The sequence below is a fragment of the Anolis sagrei genome, chromosome 2 (genome assembly GCF_037176765.1).
Source record: "Anolis sagrei isolate rAnoSag1 chromosome 2, rAnoSag1.mat, whole genome shotgun sequence".
Classification (NCBI taxonomy): Eukaryota; Metazoa; Chordata; class Lepidosauria; order Squamata; family Dactyloidae; genus Anolis; species Anolis sagrei.
Genome location: NC_090022.1, coordinates 7,736,053 through 7,751,229, shown reverse-complemented (window position 1 = coordinate 7,751,229; position 15,177 = coordinate 7,736,053). Strand labels below are relative to the sequence as shown.

General features: G+C 45.9%; 1 protein-coding gene across 1 annotated transcript; it reads left to right on the top strand.

Moving 5' to 3' along the window:
* The first annotated feature begins 538 nt into the window (after positions 1 to 538).
* On the top strand, positions 539 to 13,578 carry LOC132765288 (zinc finger protein 791-like). The gene is made up of 5 exons (XM_060759556.2): positions 539 to 626; positions 2,819 to 3,412; positions 7,564 to 7,646; positions 9,339 to 9,459; positions 11,421 to 13,578. Exons 2-5 carry the CDS (start codon positions 2,842 to 2,844, stop codon positions 13,217 to 13,219), a joined length of 2,574 nt encoding a protein of 857 aa, XP_060615539.2. The 5' UTR covers positions 539 to 626; positions 2,819 to 2,841; the 3' UTR covers positions 13,220 to 13,578.
* Positions 13,579 to 15,177: the final 1,599 nt, after the last annotated feature.

The following is a 15,177-nucleotide window of genomic DNA, read 5'->3' as shown; positions in this document are numbered from 1 at the left end:
AAGATGATTGCAGACACAAACTGCAGCCAGGAAACCAGAAGATGTTTCCTTCTTGGGAGGAGAGCAAGGACCCATCTCAGTAAAATAGTGAAGAGTAGAGACATCAAAATGGTAATAGAGATCCGCATAATTAAAGCAATGGTATTCCCCATAGCAACCTATGGATGTGAGAGCTGGACCATAAGGAAGGCTGAGCAAAGAGAGATGCTTTTGAACTGTGGTGCTGAAGCAAAGTGATGAGAGTGCCTTGGACTGCAAGATCAAACCAAGCTTGCTCCTTCCTCCCTATGGCTTCCCCTCACATATTTATCTATGGCCATCATGTCTCCTCTCAGCCTTCTCTGCTTCAGGCTAAACATGCTCAGCTCTTTAAGCCGCTCCTCATAGGGTTTGTGAGGGGCCAAGGAGGATGAAGAGGCTGCTTGTCCCTCTAGGGCCCCAAAGTGGGAAAGCAAGGCCTGCCAGAGGACAGGAAGGGCCAAAGAGTTAAATCCCAAAGAGGGAGGGAGAGGGAGGGGGAAAGGGGAGTGGCCAGGGAGCAGAGGTCCCACCCCCAGCAGAGAAGAGTTGCAGGGAGAAGAAGCAGAAGCTAATCTTCCCCGCCTCTTGCCTGGCAGGGCCACACGGTGAGGCCTCTTTCCCCCCCCCCCTTCTTTGGGGTTTTATGGGGGGGGGGACCCAGATATGGAGGGGAGGGGGAGACAGGAGACCCTCTGTTAGAAAACCCAAGGAGGGAGGAGGGCTCGTTAGGTGCCCCTTCCAGCTTGCTTGCTTCCTCCATCCCTCCCTTTCTTCTCTTCCTTCCTCCTTCAGCCTCCATTCCCTTTCTCTTCCTCCTCCCCTTTGAGCCTGGCCAGGAGAAGGGCTTGTAAGTCTCCAATGGGAGAGGAAAACCTGAGCCATGGGCAAGGAGCTGGGGGTGGAGGCAGGGCATCCAGAGAGGCAAAACATCCCCCTCCCTCCGAGGTGGAGCCAGAGCCTGGTCAGAGCTGGAGGAAAAGGGGGAGAGATACAATTGCAAGAGATGCAGACAGACAAAAGGGGGAAAGGAGCCCAGTGCTGTTGGAACACATCCGAGGAAAGAGGGGTGGATTTTGGGGAGACCCCAGAACTGGAGGGGGATGGAGGAGGAGCCCCCCCTTTTCATTACCCTGCTTGGAGGGAAGGGAATGGTGGTCTGCCCCAAGGAAGAAGGGAAGAGGGAGAGGAAACAAAGGCCCACCAAGGAACATGGAGCAGGGCTGCGGACTACAACTCCCAGGAAGCTCAGGAGACAAGAAGCTGTCCAGGAGGGAGGTGGACTCTGCAGCTGACCCTCCCACCTAACCAGGCCATTCCCTCTCCTTCCTTCCTTCCTTCCTTCCTTCCTTCCTTCCTTCCTCATGGTTCTCATTCACCCTCCCTTCCCTTCCCCTCCTCTCCTTCCCTTTCAGTCTGGGACCCTAAGGCTCCTTTACTTACTTACTTTTACTTACTTAGGCAACCCCTCGTTGTCCGAGTAAGATTGTCCTCCAAGGTCGGTGTCCTGTCAGTGGGTCCGTAGGTGACTGTGGAACCCTATTCTTGACCTGCATGTTCTCCCGCAGGTGGAAGGTGGTCCCGGTCAGGGTTGGCTTGACACGCCTTCCTCTTGGCACATTTCTCTCTTTTGCCCTTCATTCATAGAATCATAGAATCAAAGAGTTGGAAGAGACCTCATGGGCCATCCAGTCCAACCCCATTCTGCCAAGAAGCAGGAATATTGCATTCAAATCACCCCTGACAGATGACCATCCAGCCTCTGTTTAAAAGCTTCCAAAGAAGGAGCCTCCATCACACTCCGGGGCAGAGAGTTCCACTGCTGAACGGCTCTCGCAATCAGGAAGTTCTTCCTCATGTTCAGGTGGAATCTCCTTTCTTGTAGTTTGAAGCCATTGTTCCATTGCGCCCTAGTCTCCAGGGAAGCAGAAAACAAGCTTGCTCCCTCCTCCCTGTGGCTTCCTCTCACATATTTATACATGGCTATCATATCTCCTTTCAGCCTTCTCTTCTTCAGGCTAAACATGCCCAGCTCCTTAAGCCACTCCTCATAGGGCTTGTTCTCCAGATCCTTGATCATTTTAGTCGCCCTCCTCTGGACACATTCCAGCTTGTCAATATCTCTCTTGAATTGTGGTGCCCAGAATTGGACACAATATTCCAGGTATGGTCTAACCAAAGCAGAATAGAGGGGTAGCATGACTTCCCGAGATCTAGACACTATGCTCCTCTTGATGCAGGCCAACATCCCATTGGCTTTTTTTGCCACCACATCACATTGTCGGCTCATGTTTAACTTGTTGTCCAAGACTTGAGACTTGGGCAGTGTGGGATTGAATCCCAACAATGAAAAATGCTATTTTCTCATATGAGGCATCTGCCTTATAGAATGAATGCATTTTGGGGCCACTTGGACTGTATTGTCTGAATTGTCTGCCATCCTGGGAGGGGAGGGGGCAGGTTGGTGAGGCACCGGTTGGTGATGCCAGCCATAGAACCAGCACTTTTTGGCAGAGAAGACGAAGGACTGTGTCACCCCACAACTACCAGGATTCCTCTCAGTTTCAGTACTGTATATACAGGGAAACCAGGGGAGTGGGGCTGAAGGTGAGAGTGAGAGGAAGGGGAAGGGAAGAGCAATGCGAGGGGATTCCCATAGTGTTACTTCATGAACTTTGCTGTAAACCACCAGGACTCTGCTTTTTTTTCAGGGAAGCCATGTAGTGGGTGATAAAGACCCCTTTTCTCTTGACGGTAGTAGATCATTAACCTGGCCTTCACCTTCCCTTTGTCTATGTAGCCTTTGCTTCGTGACATCTTCAGATGGAGAAGGGAAGAGGTTCTTCTGTCCTGATGGAGCCAAGAGTGAAGATGGAGGAGCCAGACCAGACCAGCCCTGAAGGGGGAAGAGATTCCTATGAAACGTGGGGCAGGAGAAGTGTTGGGTTCCCAGGCAGAATGGGTCAGCATGCCTTGGGTGAGAAGGCCTTCAGCGCAGCCCTTCAGTGCCAGCGCTTCCGGCATATCCATTATGAGGAGATCTTGGGGCCCCGAGAAGTTTGCAGCCACCTCCACTCTCTCTGCCGCCTGTGGCTGAAGCCTGAGCAACACTCCAAGGCGGAGATGCTGGACTTGGTCATCCTGGAGCAGTTCCTGGCCGTCCTTCCTGCGGAGATGGAGCGCTGGGTGAGGGAATGTGGGGCAGAGACCAGCGCCCAGGCCGTGGCCTTGGCTGAAGGCTTTCTCCTGAGTCGAGCTGAAGAGGAGAAGGTGCTGCAGGAAGAGCGGCAGGAGAGAGAGGTCCTTCAGGCCCAGGAGGCCCCACCAGGCACCAGCCAGGGCTTCCCTTCCAGGTGGATCAAATTGGAGGAGGATAGAGGGATTGCTTCAGTGGGTAAGAACCTTTCTTTTGCTTTGTTCCCCAAATATATGGTCTTTGGGTCTATGGCTGGCATCACCAACTATACTGTTCAATCCCTGGTCAAAAAGTGGAACTAAAATCTAACCAGGGCTTTTGATACTATTGCTTACAAATGTCCACTTTGACCCATGACAAAACAGGATCCCTGGTATACAGAGACTCTCAGAGAAATGAAATGGGAAGCACAGCGACTAGAGTGCAGATGGCATAAAACTCAACTTCTATTCAACAAGACACGGTATAAAGGGGCACCTACACTCCTATAATACAGCAAAGAAAACATTCTTCTCCGCACGCATTGTGTCTGCAGATTCACATCCAGCTGAGCTGTTCATTATAATAAGAGGCTTAAACCAGGTGCCCTTCCCTCAAAACCCATTATTAGAACCTTCAGTAGCTCACTGTGGTGCTTTAAACAAAATTCCTCGCATAAGAGCCGACTTAAATGTTATCATTGGAGCAGAAGCCAACAATGAGGTGTCCCACAACTCTTTGAGTGGGATTACACTGGATCAGTTAAATTGGCGAGTACTGTTGATGTGGACAAGGTGCTGGGGCAAGTAACAAAGACAACTTTCTCTCTTGATCCCTGTCCATCTTTGCTCTTTGTCCAGGAAGGAGATGCAGTTCCCTGGACCTTAATAATTACAGATCAGTGTCTAACCTCCCTTTTTTGGGCAAGGTGATTGAGAAGGAAGTTGTCCTCCAACTCCAGGCAGTTTCGGTTGATACACACTTCCTTGACCCATTTCAAATTGGCTTCAGAGCAGAATATGGAGTTGAGATTGCTATGGTTGCCTTAGTGGATGATCTCCGTCTCAAAACTGACTAGGGGTTTGTGTCCCTGTTCTAGACCTCTCAACAGCCTTTGATACCATTGACCATGGTATCCTTCTGGAATGCCTGGGTGGGATGGGTATTGGAGGCACTGTACTGCAGTGGTTCTGGTTGTACCTCTCAGGCAAGTTCTAGATGGTGCTGCTTGGGGATAGCTGTTCCTCAAAAAAGGAGCTGTTACATGGTGCCCCACAAGGTGCTGTTCTATCCCCAATCTTCTTTAATATTTACATGAAACTGCTGGGAAAGTTCATCTGTAAACATGGGGTGGGGTGTTATCAGTATGCTGATGACACCCAAATATATTTCTCCGTGCCTTCAAAAACAGCTTCTGCTAAGGACAGTGTGTCTCCTCTGAATGAATGCCTGGAGGAGGCAATGGGCTGGATGAGAAAAAACAAATTGAAACTGAATCCAGACAAGTCAGTGGCCATCAAGGGCCCTCATCTGGGTGTAGAGGTGCATCTGGGTGGGATTACACTCCCCCTGAAAGACTGTGTTCCTGGATCCGTCTCTCAAAATGTCAGCCCAGGTAGATGTGGCAGTCAGGAGCACTATCAGTTTTGGCTGATATGCCAGTTGTGCCCCTTCCTAGGTTTGGAGGACCTAAAGATGGTAGTGCGTGTGCTAGTAACCTCAAGGTTTGGCTTCTGCAATGCGCTTTACATTGGGCTACCTTTGTACCAAGTTCAGAAACTCCAGCTGGTTCAAAATACAGCAGCCAGATTGATTACAGGAACATCCAGGAGTGAAAATAGCACACCTATCCTAAAGTGACTTCACTGCCTGCCAATTAGTTTCTGGACAAAGTGCAAAGTGTCAGTTTTGACCATTAAAGCCCTACATGGTTTGGGTCCAGGTTACCTACAGGATCACCTTCTTCTGTACAATCCACCCAGAACCCTCTGGAGGGCAGGTACTCCCACCAGCCAGAACCCAATTTATTTATTTATTTTATTTATTGCAGTTACTTATACCCCGCCCTTCTCACCCCCGAGGGGGGACTCAGGGCGGCTTACAAACAAAGGCACAAATTCGATGCCTGTCAAAATATACAGCATATATAAAACAGTATAAACATTTAACAGCATTAAAACACATCACTACATCATATAATAAAAACAATTTCATGCACAGTGAAATTCAGAGTTCCGAAATGTCCATTCATTCCAACAATTCCTGCTCATCAATGGGTCCTTATTTTAGCTGCCAGAATGTCCAAAAACTTGGTCCCAGATCCAGGTCTTCAGTTTTTTCTGAACGACAGAAGGGAGGTCGCTGATCTGATCTCCCCGGGGAGTGAGTTCCATAGGTGAGGGGCCACCACCGAGAAGGCCCTGCTCCTCGTCCCCGCCAGCCTCGCTTGAGATAGAGGCGGGGTCGAGAGCAGGGCCTCCCCAGATGATCTTAAACTCCGAGGTGGGGCGTAGAGGGAGATCCGTTCGGACAAATACACTGGGCCGGAACCGTATAGGGTTTTGTAGGTTAAAACCAGCACTTTGAATTGTGCTCGGAATTGGATCGGCAGCCAGTGGAGCTGATGTAGCAGGGGGGTGGTGTGCTCCCTGTACATCGCTCCAGTGAGCAATCTGGCTGCTTCTCGCTGGACTAATTGTAGTTTCCGAGCAGTCTTCAAAGGCAACCCCACATAGAGTGCGTTGCAGTAATCCAACCGGGATGTGACAAGAGCATGGACCACCGTGGCCAGATCCGACTTCCCAAGGTACGGGCGCAGCTGGCGCACAAGTTTTAATTGTGGGAAAGCTCTCCCGGCCACCGCTGAGACCTGGGGTTCCAGGCTCAGCGATGAGTCCAGGATCACTCCCAAGCTGCGAACCCCGTCCAACTGGTGACCTTCACTCTGAGGACCTTTTCATTGGCCACCCCAAGACTGTGGAACGACCTGCAGGAAGAGCTCCAGCAGCTAGATCAACGGTCATAATTTCAGACACAAGTGAAGACCTATCTCTTCTGGCAGGCCTACCCAGACAGTTTTAATGACAAATTTTAAACCTGCATCTTATGTTCAATCTCTGTTTTATGAATTTTAATATATATCTTGTGGAAATATGTTTTAATGTTTATTTTAAAGAATGTTTTTAGGGGAATGTGTGTTTTACAGTGTTGTAACCTGCCTTGAGTCATGAGGAAAGGTAGCAAGAAATATATTTTATTATTATTATACACAGTATATCACAGCAAACGAGATCTATATGCTGGATTTCATGTCACAAAATCACAAGTCGAACACTTCCCAAGCGTCTAGGACTGTGTGATGTATTTTCGAATGATGTGCGCAGATCCAAGTCAGGTGGCCTTTTGCAGTTGACAGATTGTGATTTTGTCAATGTTTATTGTTTCCAAATGCCAGCTGAGGTCTTTTGGCACGGCACCCAGTGTGCCGATCACCACTGGGACCACCTGTACAGGTTTATGACAGAGTCTTTGCAGTTCGATTTTGAGATCTTGATAGCGGTTGAGTTTTTCCTGTTGTTTTTCCTCAATGGAATGGCAACATCAATAATCCAGACTTTTTTCTTTTCCACAATCGTGATGTCTGGTGTGTTGTGTTCCAAAACTTTGTCAGTCTGGATTCGAAAGTCCCACAGTATTTTTGCATGTTCATTTTCCATGACCTTTGTGGGTTTATGATCCCACCAATTCTTTACTGGTGTCAGGTGGTACTTGTGAAATAAGTTCCAATGAATCATTTGGGCCACAGAGTTGTTTCTTTGTTTGTAGTCCGTCTGTGTGATTTTCTTGCAACAGCTGAGGATATAGCCTATGGTTTCATCCGTTTCCTTGCACAGTCTGCATTTGGGGTCATCTGCTGATTTTTCAATCCTGGCCTTAATGGCATTTGTCCTGATGTCTTGCTCCTGGGATGCAAGAATCAGGCCTTCTGTCTCCTTCTTCAGTGTTCCATTTGTGAGCCATCACCAGGTCTTCTTCTCATCAACTTTTCCTTCAGTCTTCTCAAGGAACTGCCCATGCAAGGCTTTGTTGTGCCAGCTGTCAGCTCTGGTTTGTAGTGCAGTTTTCTTGTACTGACTCTTTGTCTGCTGTGCTTTGAGAAGTTTCCGATTATTGACTTATTATTATTATTATTATTATTATTATTATTATTATTATGTCCCCAGTAAGACTTGTCTTCAGTAGCTGGACTGTTTCAATGTTTTTAAGAATAGTTTTAAGAATATATACATCCAAGTTGGTATTGTATGAAACTGACTGCATTGAATGGACACTTATGCTTCTCTTTCCTTCCTTTCTTTGGCACTTCACAGGGGAGGAGCCAAGGATGCTGGGAAGCCGCAATAGCATATCTCTTTCTGAAGCAGGTGAAATGGCCTCAGTCGAACAAGATCAGGTAAAAGGATGGAAGTAGAAATGAAGTAGAGATAATTCTGGAATTGTCCAGGGCTGCATCATGGGTCAGGAAAGGTTATTTCATTGGTTTGTTTTCCAATTCTGCCCAAGTTTCCTTTTAAGAGATCTTTATTGGGGATAATGGATCATGACCTGTTAGGATCACTGACCATTGGGATATAGATCACGAACTGTTAGGATCACAACCTAATCGGAGTAGCAGAGTTTATTTGGTTTATTTATCGTGTCAGTATCAACCAGATAATTGTATTACATTTTAAACAAATTTTTAACAAAGAGACAAAACAGAGTTTGCAAGCTTGGTAGTTGGTTAAATGTCCTTTGACCAGTATCTGGCCACTTGGAGTGCCTCTGGTGTTGCTGCAAGAAGGTCCTCCCTTGTGCATGTGGCAGGGCTCAGGTTGCATTGCAGCAGGTGGTCAGTGGTTTGCTCTTCTCCACACTCGCATGTCAAGGATTCCACTTTGTGGCCCCATTTCTTAAGGTTGGCTCTGCATCTCGTGGTGCCAGAGCGCAGTCTGTTCAGCGCCTTCCAAGTCGCCCAGTTTTCTGTGTGCTCAGAAGAGAGTCTCTCATTTGGTATCAGCCATTGGTTGAGCTTCTGGGTTTGAGCCTGCCACTTTTGGACTCTCGCTTGCTGAGGTGTTCCAGCGAGTGTCTCTGTAGATCTTAGAAAACTATTTCTTGATTTAAGTCATTGACGTGCTGGCTGATACCCAAACAAGGGATGAGCTGGAGATGTCTCTGCCTTGGTCCTTTCACTATTGGCTGCTTCTTCCTGGCATATGTCAGGTGGTGCAATACCGGCTAAATAGTGTAATTTCTCCAGTGGTGTAGGGCGCAGACACCCCATGATAATGCGGCATGTCTCATTAAGAGCCACATCCACTGTTTTAGGTGGTGAGATGTGTTCCACACCAGGCATGCATACTCAGCAGCAGAGTAGCATAGCGCAAGGGCAGATGTCTTCACTGTATCTGGTTGTGATCCCCAGGTTGTGCCGGTCAGTTTTCGTATGATATTGTTTCTAGCGCCCACTTTTTGCTTGATGTTCAGGCAGTCCTTCTTGTAGGTAAGAGCACGGTCCAGAGTGACTCCCAGGTATTTGGGTGCGCTGCAATGCTCCAGTGGGATTCCTTCCCAGGTCATCCTCAGAGCTCGGGATGCTTCTCTGTTCTTGAGATAAAAAGCACATGTCTGTGTTTTAGATGGGTTGGGGATCAGCTGGTTTCCCCTGTAGTAGGCAGTAAGAGCACCTAGAGCTTCGGAGAGCTTCTGTTCTACCGTCTCAAAGCTCCCTGCTTGAGCAGTAATGGCACGATCAGTTTTATTATTTATTGATTGATTTATTTGATAGCTCTTTTTTTAACTACTGGATTTGTGAATGTTAACTAGAGCTGTTTTAATCGGCTGTAAACTTTCTTAATTCCCCAACAGGGATGAAAATAGGAACGACAACAGAAAAAGAGTAATTTGTGTCCATTGTGCTTTCCATTTTAATAATATTTAAATGTTCTGCTTAGGAATGCTGGGAATTCTACTCCAAAAATCCCAAACCCTCTCTTCAAATGCTGAATTCTGACTTCTATTAGATGGCTTTGATTTACATCCGATTCCGCCTAGGACTGCAAAAGGCATTGCTGATCTGTGTATCCTAATCCTCCTCTTTCAGGTGACTTTTGAGGATGTGTCTGTACTTTTCAGTGAGGAAGAGTGGGTCCTGCTGGATCCGGATCAACGGACCCTGCACTGGGAGGTCATGGGAGAGAATTATAAGATGTTGGCCTCTTTCGGTAAGGATCCCTCTGAGTCTTGGTCCGTAGAAATCAGTTTCAGAAATGTCATCTGTTTCCGCAGTCTTGCTACGTAGCTTAGGATCATGATTCTTCATCCAAACTTTTTTCCATTGTTCCAGATGAATTTGTGTATCTATATTTTGAGGCCATTTAATCATACAGTCTTTCTCATGTTTTTCCTCCATGTTGTATCAAATGATCACTCCCTGAAATAAATTTGCACTTTGGTACTGTTCCATTATCTGGGCAGAGACCACAATGTGTCCAGAGGAGGGCGACTAAAATGATCAAGGGTCTAGAGAACAAGCCCTATGAGGAGCGGCTTAAGGAGCTGGGCATGTTTAGCTTGAAGAAGAGAAGGCTGAGAGGAGATATGATAGCCATGTATAAATATGTGAGAGGAAGCCACAGGGAGGAGGGAGCAAGCTTGTTTTCTGCTTCCTTGGAGACTAGGACGTAATGGAACAATGGCTTCAAACTTCAACAGAGGAGATTCCATCTGAACATGAGGAAGAACTTCCTGACTGTGAGAGCCGTTCAGCAGTGGAACTCTCTGCCCTGGAGTGTGGTGGAGGCTCCTTCTTTGGAAGCTTTTAAACAGAGGCTGGATGGCCATCTGTCAGGGGTGATTTGAATGCAATATTCCTGCTTCTTGGCAGAATGGGGTTGGACTGGATGGCCCATGAGGTCTCTTCCAACTCTTTGATTCTATGATTAGAGAGAGAAGTATAGTCCATTTTATGGAGTTGAAGGGTGGGTTGAAGGAGGAAAACCATTTCCTCCTGTTTTTGTTATTCTCCCCACCCATGCCCCAGTCATGGAAACAACCCTTGTTTATGAAATGGGAAGTGGGGAAGGGGAATAACTAATGAAAACTGGGGTGGGGGGGGGGCAGGGTGGGGGCAGGAACTGTTTTCCTCCTTCAAGTACCCCCCCCCCAATAAAATTGACTATCCTTCTGTCTCTCTACACCCCGAATGAGGACTCAAGTTGGCTTAAAAAGAACAAAAATGCACCGACCAATGTTATCTCTTCCTCAAGAAGCTTTTCTTTGTAGTAAAATAATATAGTTGCACTATTTACAAGAACGAGGCTTACCTCACACTGTGAGGCCTAATAACACTGAAACCTATTCTCCCACTGAGGCTTTCTCTCACATAGGCTTCTCTCAGACTGAGGCATTGCTATGCAACAGGCACACCTGCTTATACTGAACTACAGCTTTTGCTGAGTTGTTGCATTCATTTAACCCTTTCAGTGCTTGACTCACACTTTTGTAATTAAAAATACCTAGTTAATTTTTTAATATTTCTGAGAATTTCAACAGGGAGAAATTATCCAGAACTAAAATGTTTTTGATGTCTAAATCTATAACTTAAATTAAGAAACATGACATTTTTATGCAAAACAGTTTTGTATCATAATCCAGTTGCTCTGGTGTTGTTTAACATTTAACAACAGGGCCATTGAATTGGAAAATTGAAAGTGTTGTTACATGATGAGAAAAGTATCAGTTACATTTATTTTTGAAGGGAGTATGCATAAGGAGACTGAGATTAGGATGCAGGCATGTAGCCGGGGGGGGGGGGGGGGGGGGGGCTTGAGGGGCTTCAGCCCCCCCCCTCCCCAAATTCTCATGGTGGTTCGCGAAAAGGCCTTACTGGTGCATTGTTTAAATTGTTATGTTTATTCATATCATGATCTGATCACCATACTCAATATATCCCATATGCATGGGGGTATTGGGGTAATGATACAAAAGGTTTGCTAGGGTAGACCCTCTATCTCTCAGACTCAGCCCCCCCCCCCGGAAATTCACCCCCCCACCCCCCCCCACCCCGAAAAAACTCACCCCCCCCCAATCGAAATCCTGGCTACGGGCCTGTTAGGATGGTCTGGGCTGCTAGCTAGTTGACTGATTTCGTGTTTCTGTTTTCTTGTTCTCTCTTTTCTTCAAGATGATGCTGGAAAAGAGAGTGAAAGTGGGGGAGCACCATGTAAAGTGTGGTTGAAAACCTCAAGATATAAAGAGGGGGAAGAAGGAAACCTGGAAATGGAAGTTGAAAAATATACAAAGAACCAGCGCTCTGCTGACACCAGGGAAATCACAATCCAAGAATCTATTGACGAAAACAGCTTTGTCTTTGAGAATGGCTTCTTCCATAAGTCATCATGCTTGAATGATGATATCACAAACATTACAGAGGAAGAACAAGATAAATACCAGCAATTTGAAGAAAGTTTTGAATCTAGTATACACCTTATAAATTATGAGAAATCACAAATTATGGACGTGCCATATATATGCCCAGAGTGTGGAAAATGTTTCCATCATGAAGGAGTCTTCAACACACACCAAAAAACCCACACGGGAGAGAAACCACATAAATGCCTGGAGTGTGGAAAATGTTTTCATTGTAAAGGAAGCCTGAGAAGACACCGAAAATCTCACTTGGGAGAGAAACCATATAAATGCTTGGAGTGTGGGAAAGGGTTTACTGAAAAGAGAAGTCTTATTGGACATGAAATGAATCACAGAGGAGAGACACCCTATAAATGCCCGGAGTGCGGGAAATGCTTCTGTCAGAAAGAAGCTCTAAGCAGACACGAAAAAATTCACACTGGAGAGAAGCCATATAAATGCCTGGAGTGTGGGAACTGTTTCCATCATAAAGGAAGCCTGAGAAGACACCGAAAATCCCACTTGGGAGAGAATCCATATAAATGCCTGGAGTGTGGAAAAGGATTTACGGAAAAGAGAAGTCTTATTGGACATGAAATGAATCACAGAGGAGAGACACCCTATAAATGCCTGGAGTGCGGGAAATGCTTCTGTGAGAAAGAAGCCCTAAGCATACATGAAAAAATTCACACGAGAGAGAAGCCATATAAATGCCTGGAGTGTGAGAAATGCTTTCATCAAAAAGGAGCTCTAAGCAGACACGAAAAAATTCACGCAGGAGAGAAGCCATACCAATGCCTAGAGTGTGAGAAATGCTTTCATCAAAAAGGAGCCCTAAGATCACACCAAAAAATACACACCGGAGAGAAGCCGTATAAATGCCTGGAGTGTGGGAAATGCTTTAATCAAAAAGGAGCCCTAAGCTCGCATGAAAAAATTCACACAGGAGAGAAACCGTATAAATGCCCGGAGTGTGGGAAATGCTTTAATCGAAAGGAAGCCCTAAGTAGACACGAAAAAATTCACACTGGAGAAAAGCCGTATAAATGCCTGGAGTGTGGAAAGGGCTATATTGACAAGATCAGTTTCATTGGTCATGTAATGAACCACAGGGGAGAGGCACCCTATAAGTGCCTGGAGTGTGGCAAGGGCTTCATCCACAAGAGAGGTCTCTTCCTGCATGAGATGAATCACCGAGGAGAGAAACCCTATTGTTGCCTAAAATGTGGGAAGAGCTTTAACTGCGAATCGGTCCTCAAAAATCACCAGAACACTCACGTAGAAGAAAAGCCACACACGTGCCTGGAATGTGGGAAGAGTTTCAGTTGGATAGAAAGCTTCAGGTACCACCTCAAAACCCACACAGGAGAGAAGCCATATAAATGCCTGGAGTGTGGGAAAGCCTTTTCTCAGAGGAAATATCTCACGGGGCACGAAAGGCACCACAGAGGAGAGAATCCCTATCAATGTCTGGAATGTGGGAAGAGTTTTATGTTCAAATCAGGTCTCAAAAGTCACCAGGACAGAAAGCATGCGCATGCCAAGAGTGTGGGGAGAGTTCAGTCTTCAAAATAGTCACACGATGAAGAAAACACATTTGGACAGAAGGCCGTTCTGGTCTTTGTATTTATTCCCTTGTGGTCAGTGTCGAACAGTTTATTCAAGGTATCTTGGATCTTTTTTTGGCACACTTTAAGGAATAGTACTGGCCTTCTGGAATTGTTGATGCCTCACCAGCTAATATGATGTGGTATCCACACTATTTTGAGTCGCCTTCGGGCTTGAGAAAGGCGGGATAGAAATATTGTAAATAAATAAATAATTTTCCTCCTTTTTAGATGTAAGTTCTCTTTTGTGCTTGTTTTAGAATGTCCACTGAAATTTCCTCAGCTTCCTCTATCTCTTTTATAGTGTAATAAAGCTATTTTATGGCCTTGTGGTGTAATTATTTGAGCATTTGAAATCAGAGCTTGAAGCCCTACTTGACTCTGGAAGCCCACCACTTGGCTGTGAGCAGGTTTTATTCTGTCGTTACGAATGGCAAGGTGGACAAACCCTGCCAAGCCAACCATATACAGCTGAAACAACTTATAAGGCAAAGAATATTATGTTTGGGGAGACATATTACAGATTCAGTCAGATAAATAGGCATCCTCTGTCATTCAATAGGCAAAATCTCCATCCCTGATCCAGCAGCATGGCAAAATCTTCAGACTTCCTGGGCCTAAACCAATTTGTCCTAATTGGCCTATGAAGCCTATTAAGTTTGTTGAGAAGAACTGGGTTGCTCTGCCAGGTAGGAGACTCACACTTCCACAACTTCAGGTTGTTTGGGGTGCCTTGGCTGGTTTGGGGGCAAAAAAACAAAACAACAACAACCCTGAAAAGGACATTTTAAAAACTTGAGGTAGAGGCTTCCTGGCCATCAAGGACAACATGCAAGCCATGAGCCAAATGTTACCTACCCTTTGGTTTAATCTTCTGGAAAGAGAGCCTCCCAATCCAATACAGTTAGAGAATGGAAGTCCGTATTTATTTATTTTTTATTTATTTATGACATTTATATGCCTCCCTTCTCACCTTGAAGGGGACACAGAGTGGCTTACAAGGTATATATTACATACAATATATTGTATTGTTAGCATAGTACAATATCAGCATTAAACATTGCTATATTGCACCATACCGCTATATCGTAATATTATTTATATTACATGTAATATAAATATATAATTATAATATCATATTATTATATTGCATTGTTGTTGTTGTTCATTCGTTCAGTCGTCTCTGACTCTTCGTGACCTCATGGACCAGCCCACGCCAGAGCTCCCTGTCGGCCGTCACCACCCCCAGCTCCTTCAAGGTCAGTTCAGTCACTTTAAGGATGCCATCCATTCATCTTGCCCTTGGTCGGCCCCTCTTCCTTTTGCCTTCCACTTTCCCCAGCATAATTGTCTTCTCTAGGCTTTCCTGTCTCCTCATGATGTGGCCAAAGTACTTCAACTTTGTCTCTAGTATCCTTCCCCCCAATGAGCAGTCGGGCTTTATTTCCTGGAGGATGGACTGGTTGGATCTTCTCGCAGTCCAAGGCACTCTCAGCACTTTCCTCCAACACCACAGCTCAAAAGCATCTCTCTTCCTTCGCTCCGCCTTCCCTAAGGTCCAGCTCTCACATCGTAGGTTACTACAGGGAAGACCATGGCTTTGTAATATTGCATTACATTATAATATTATAAATTATTATAAAATAAAATGTATCTGTAGTGATAAGGGGGAGCTTTGGCCTCCCTGGCTATTTAAGCTTCACCTGCAGCAAGGACTGTGTTCCCCTCCCCTTGCAGAAATGCTTGGCGGATGGAAGAAGGTTTCCTCACCTTGGGATTTCATTTACCTTTGCCTTCAGGTAGACATGAAGCCATATCAATCCTGTGAGTATGGAAAGAGCCACAAAATGGATACAGGTCTTAAGGGCATGAAATTAGTGTATCTTGTGAACATACCTTTTCTCCAGCATGGAAATATGCTCTAGT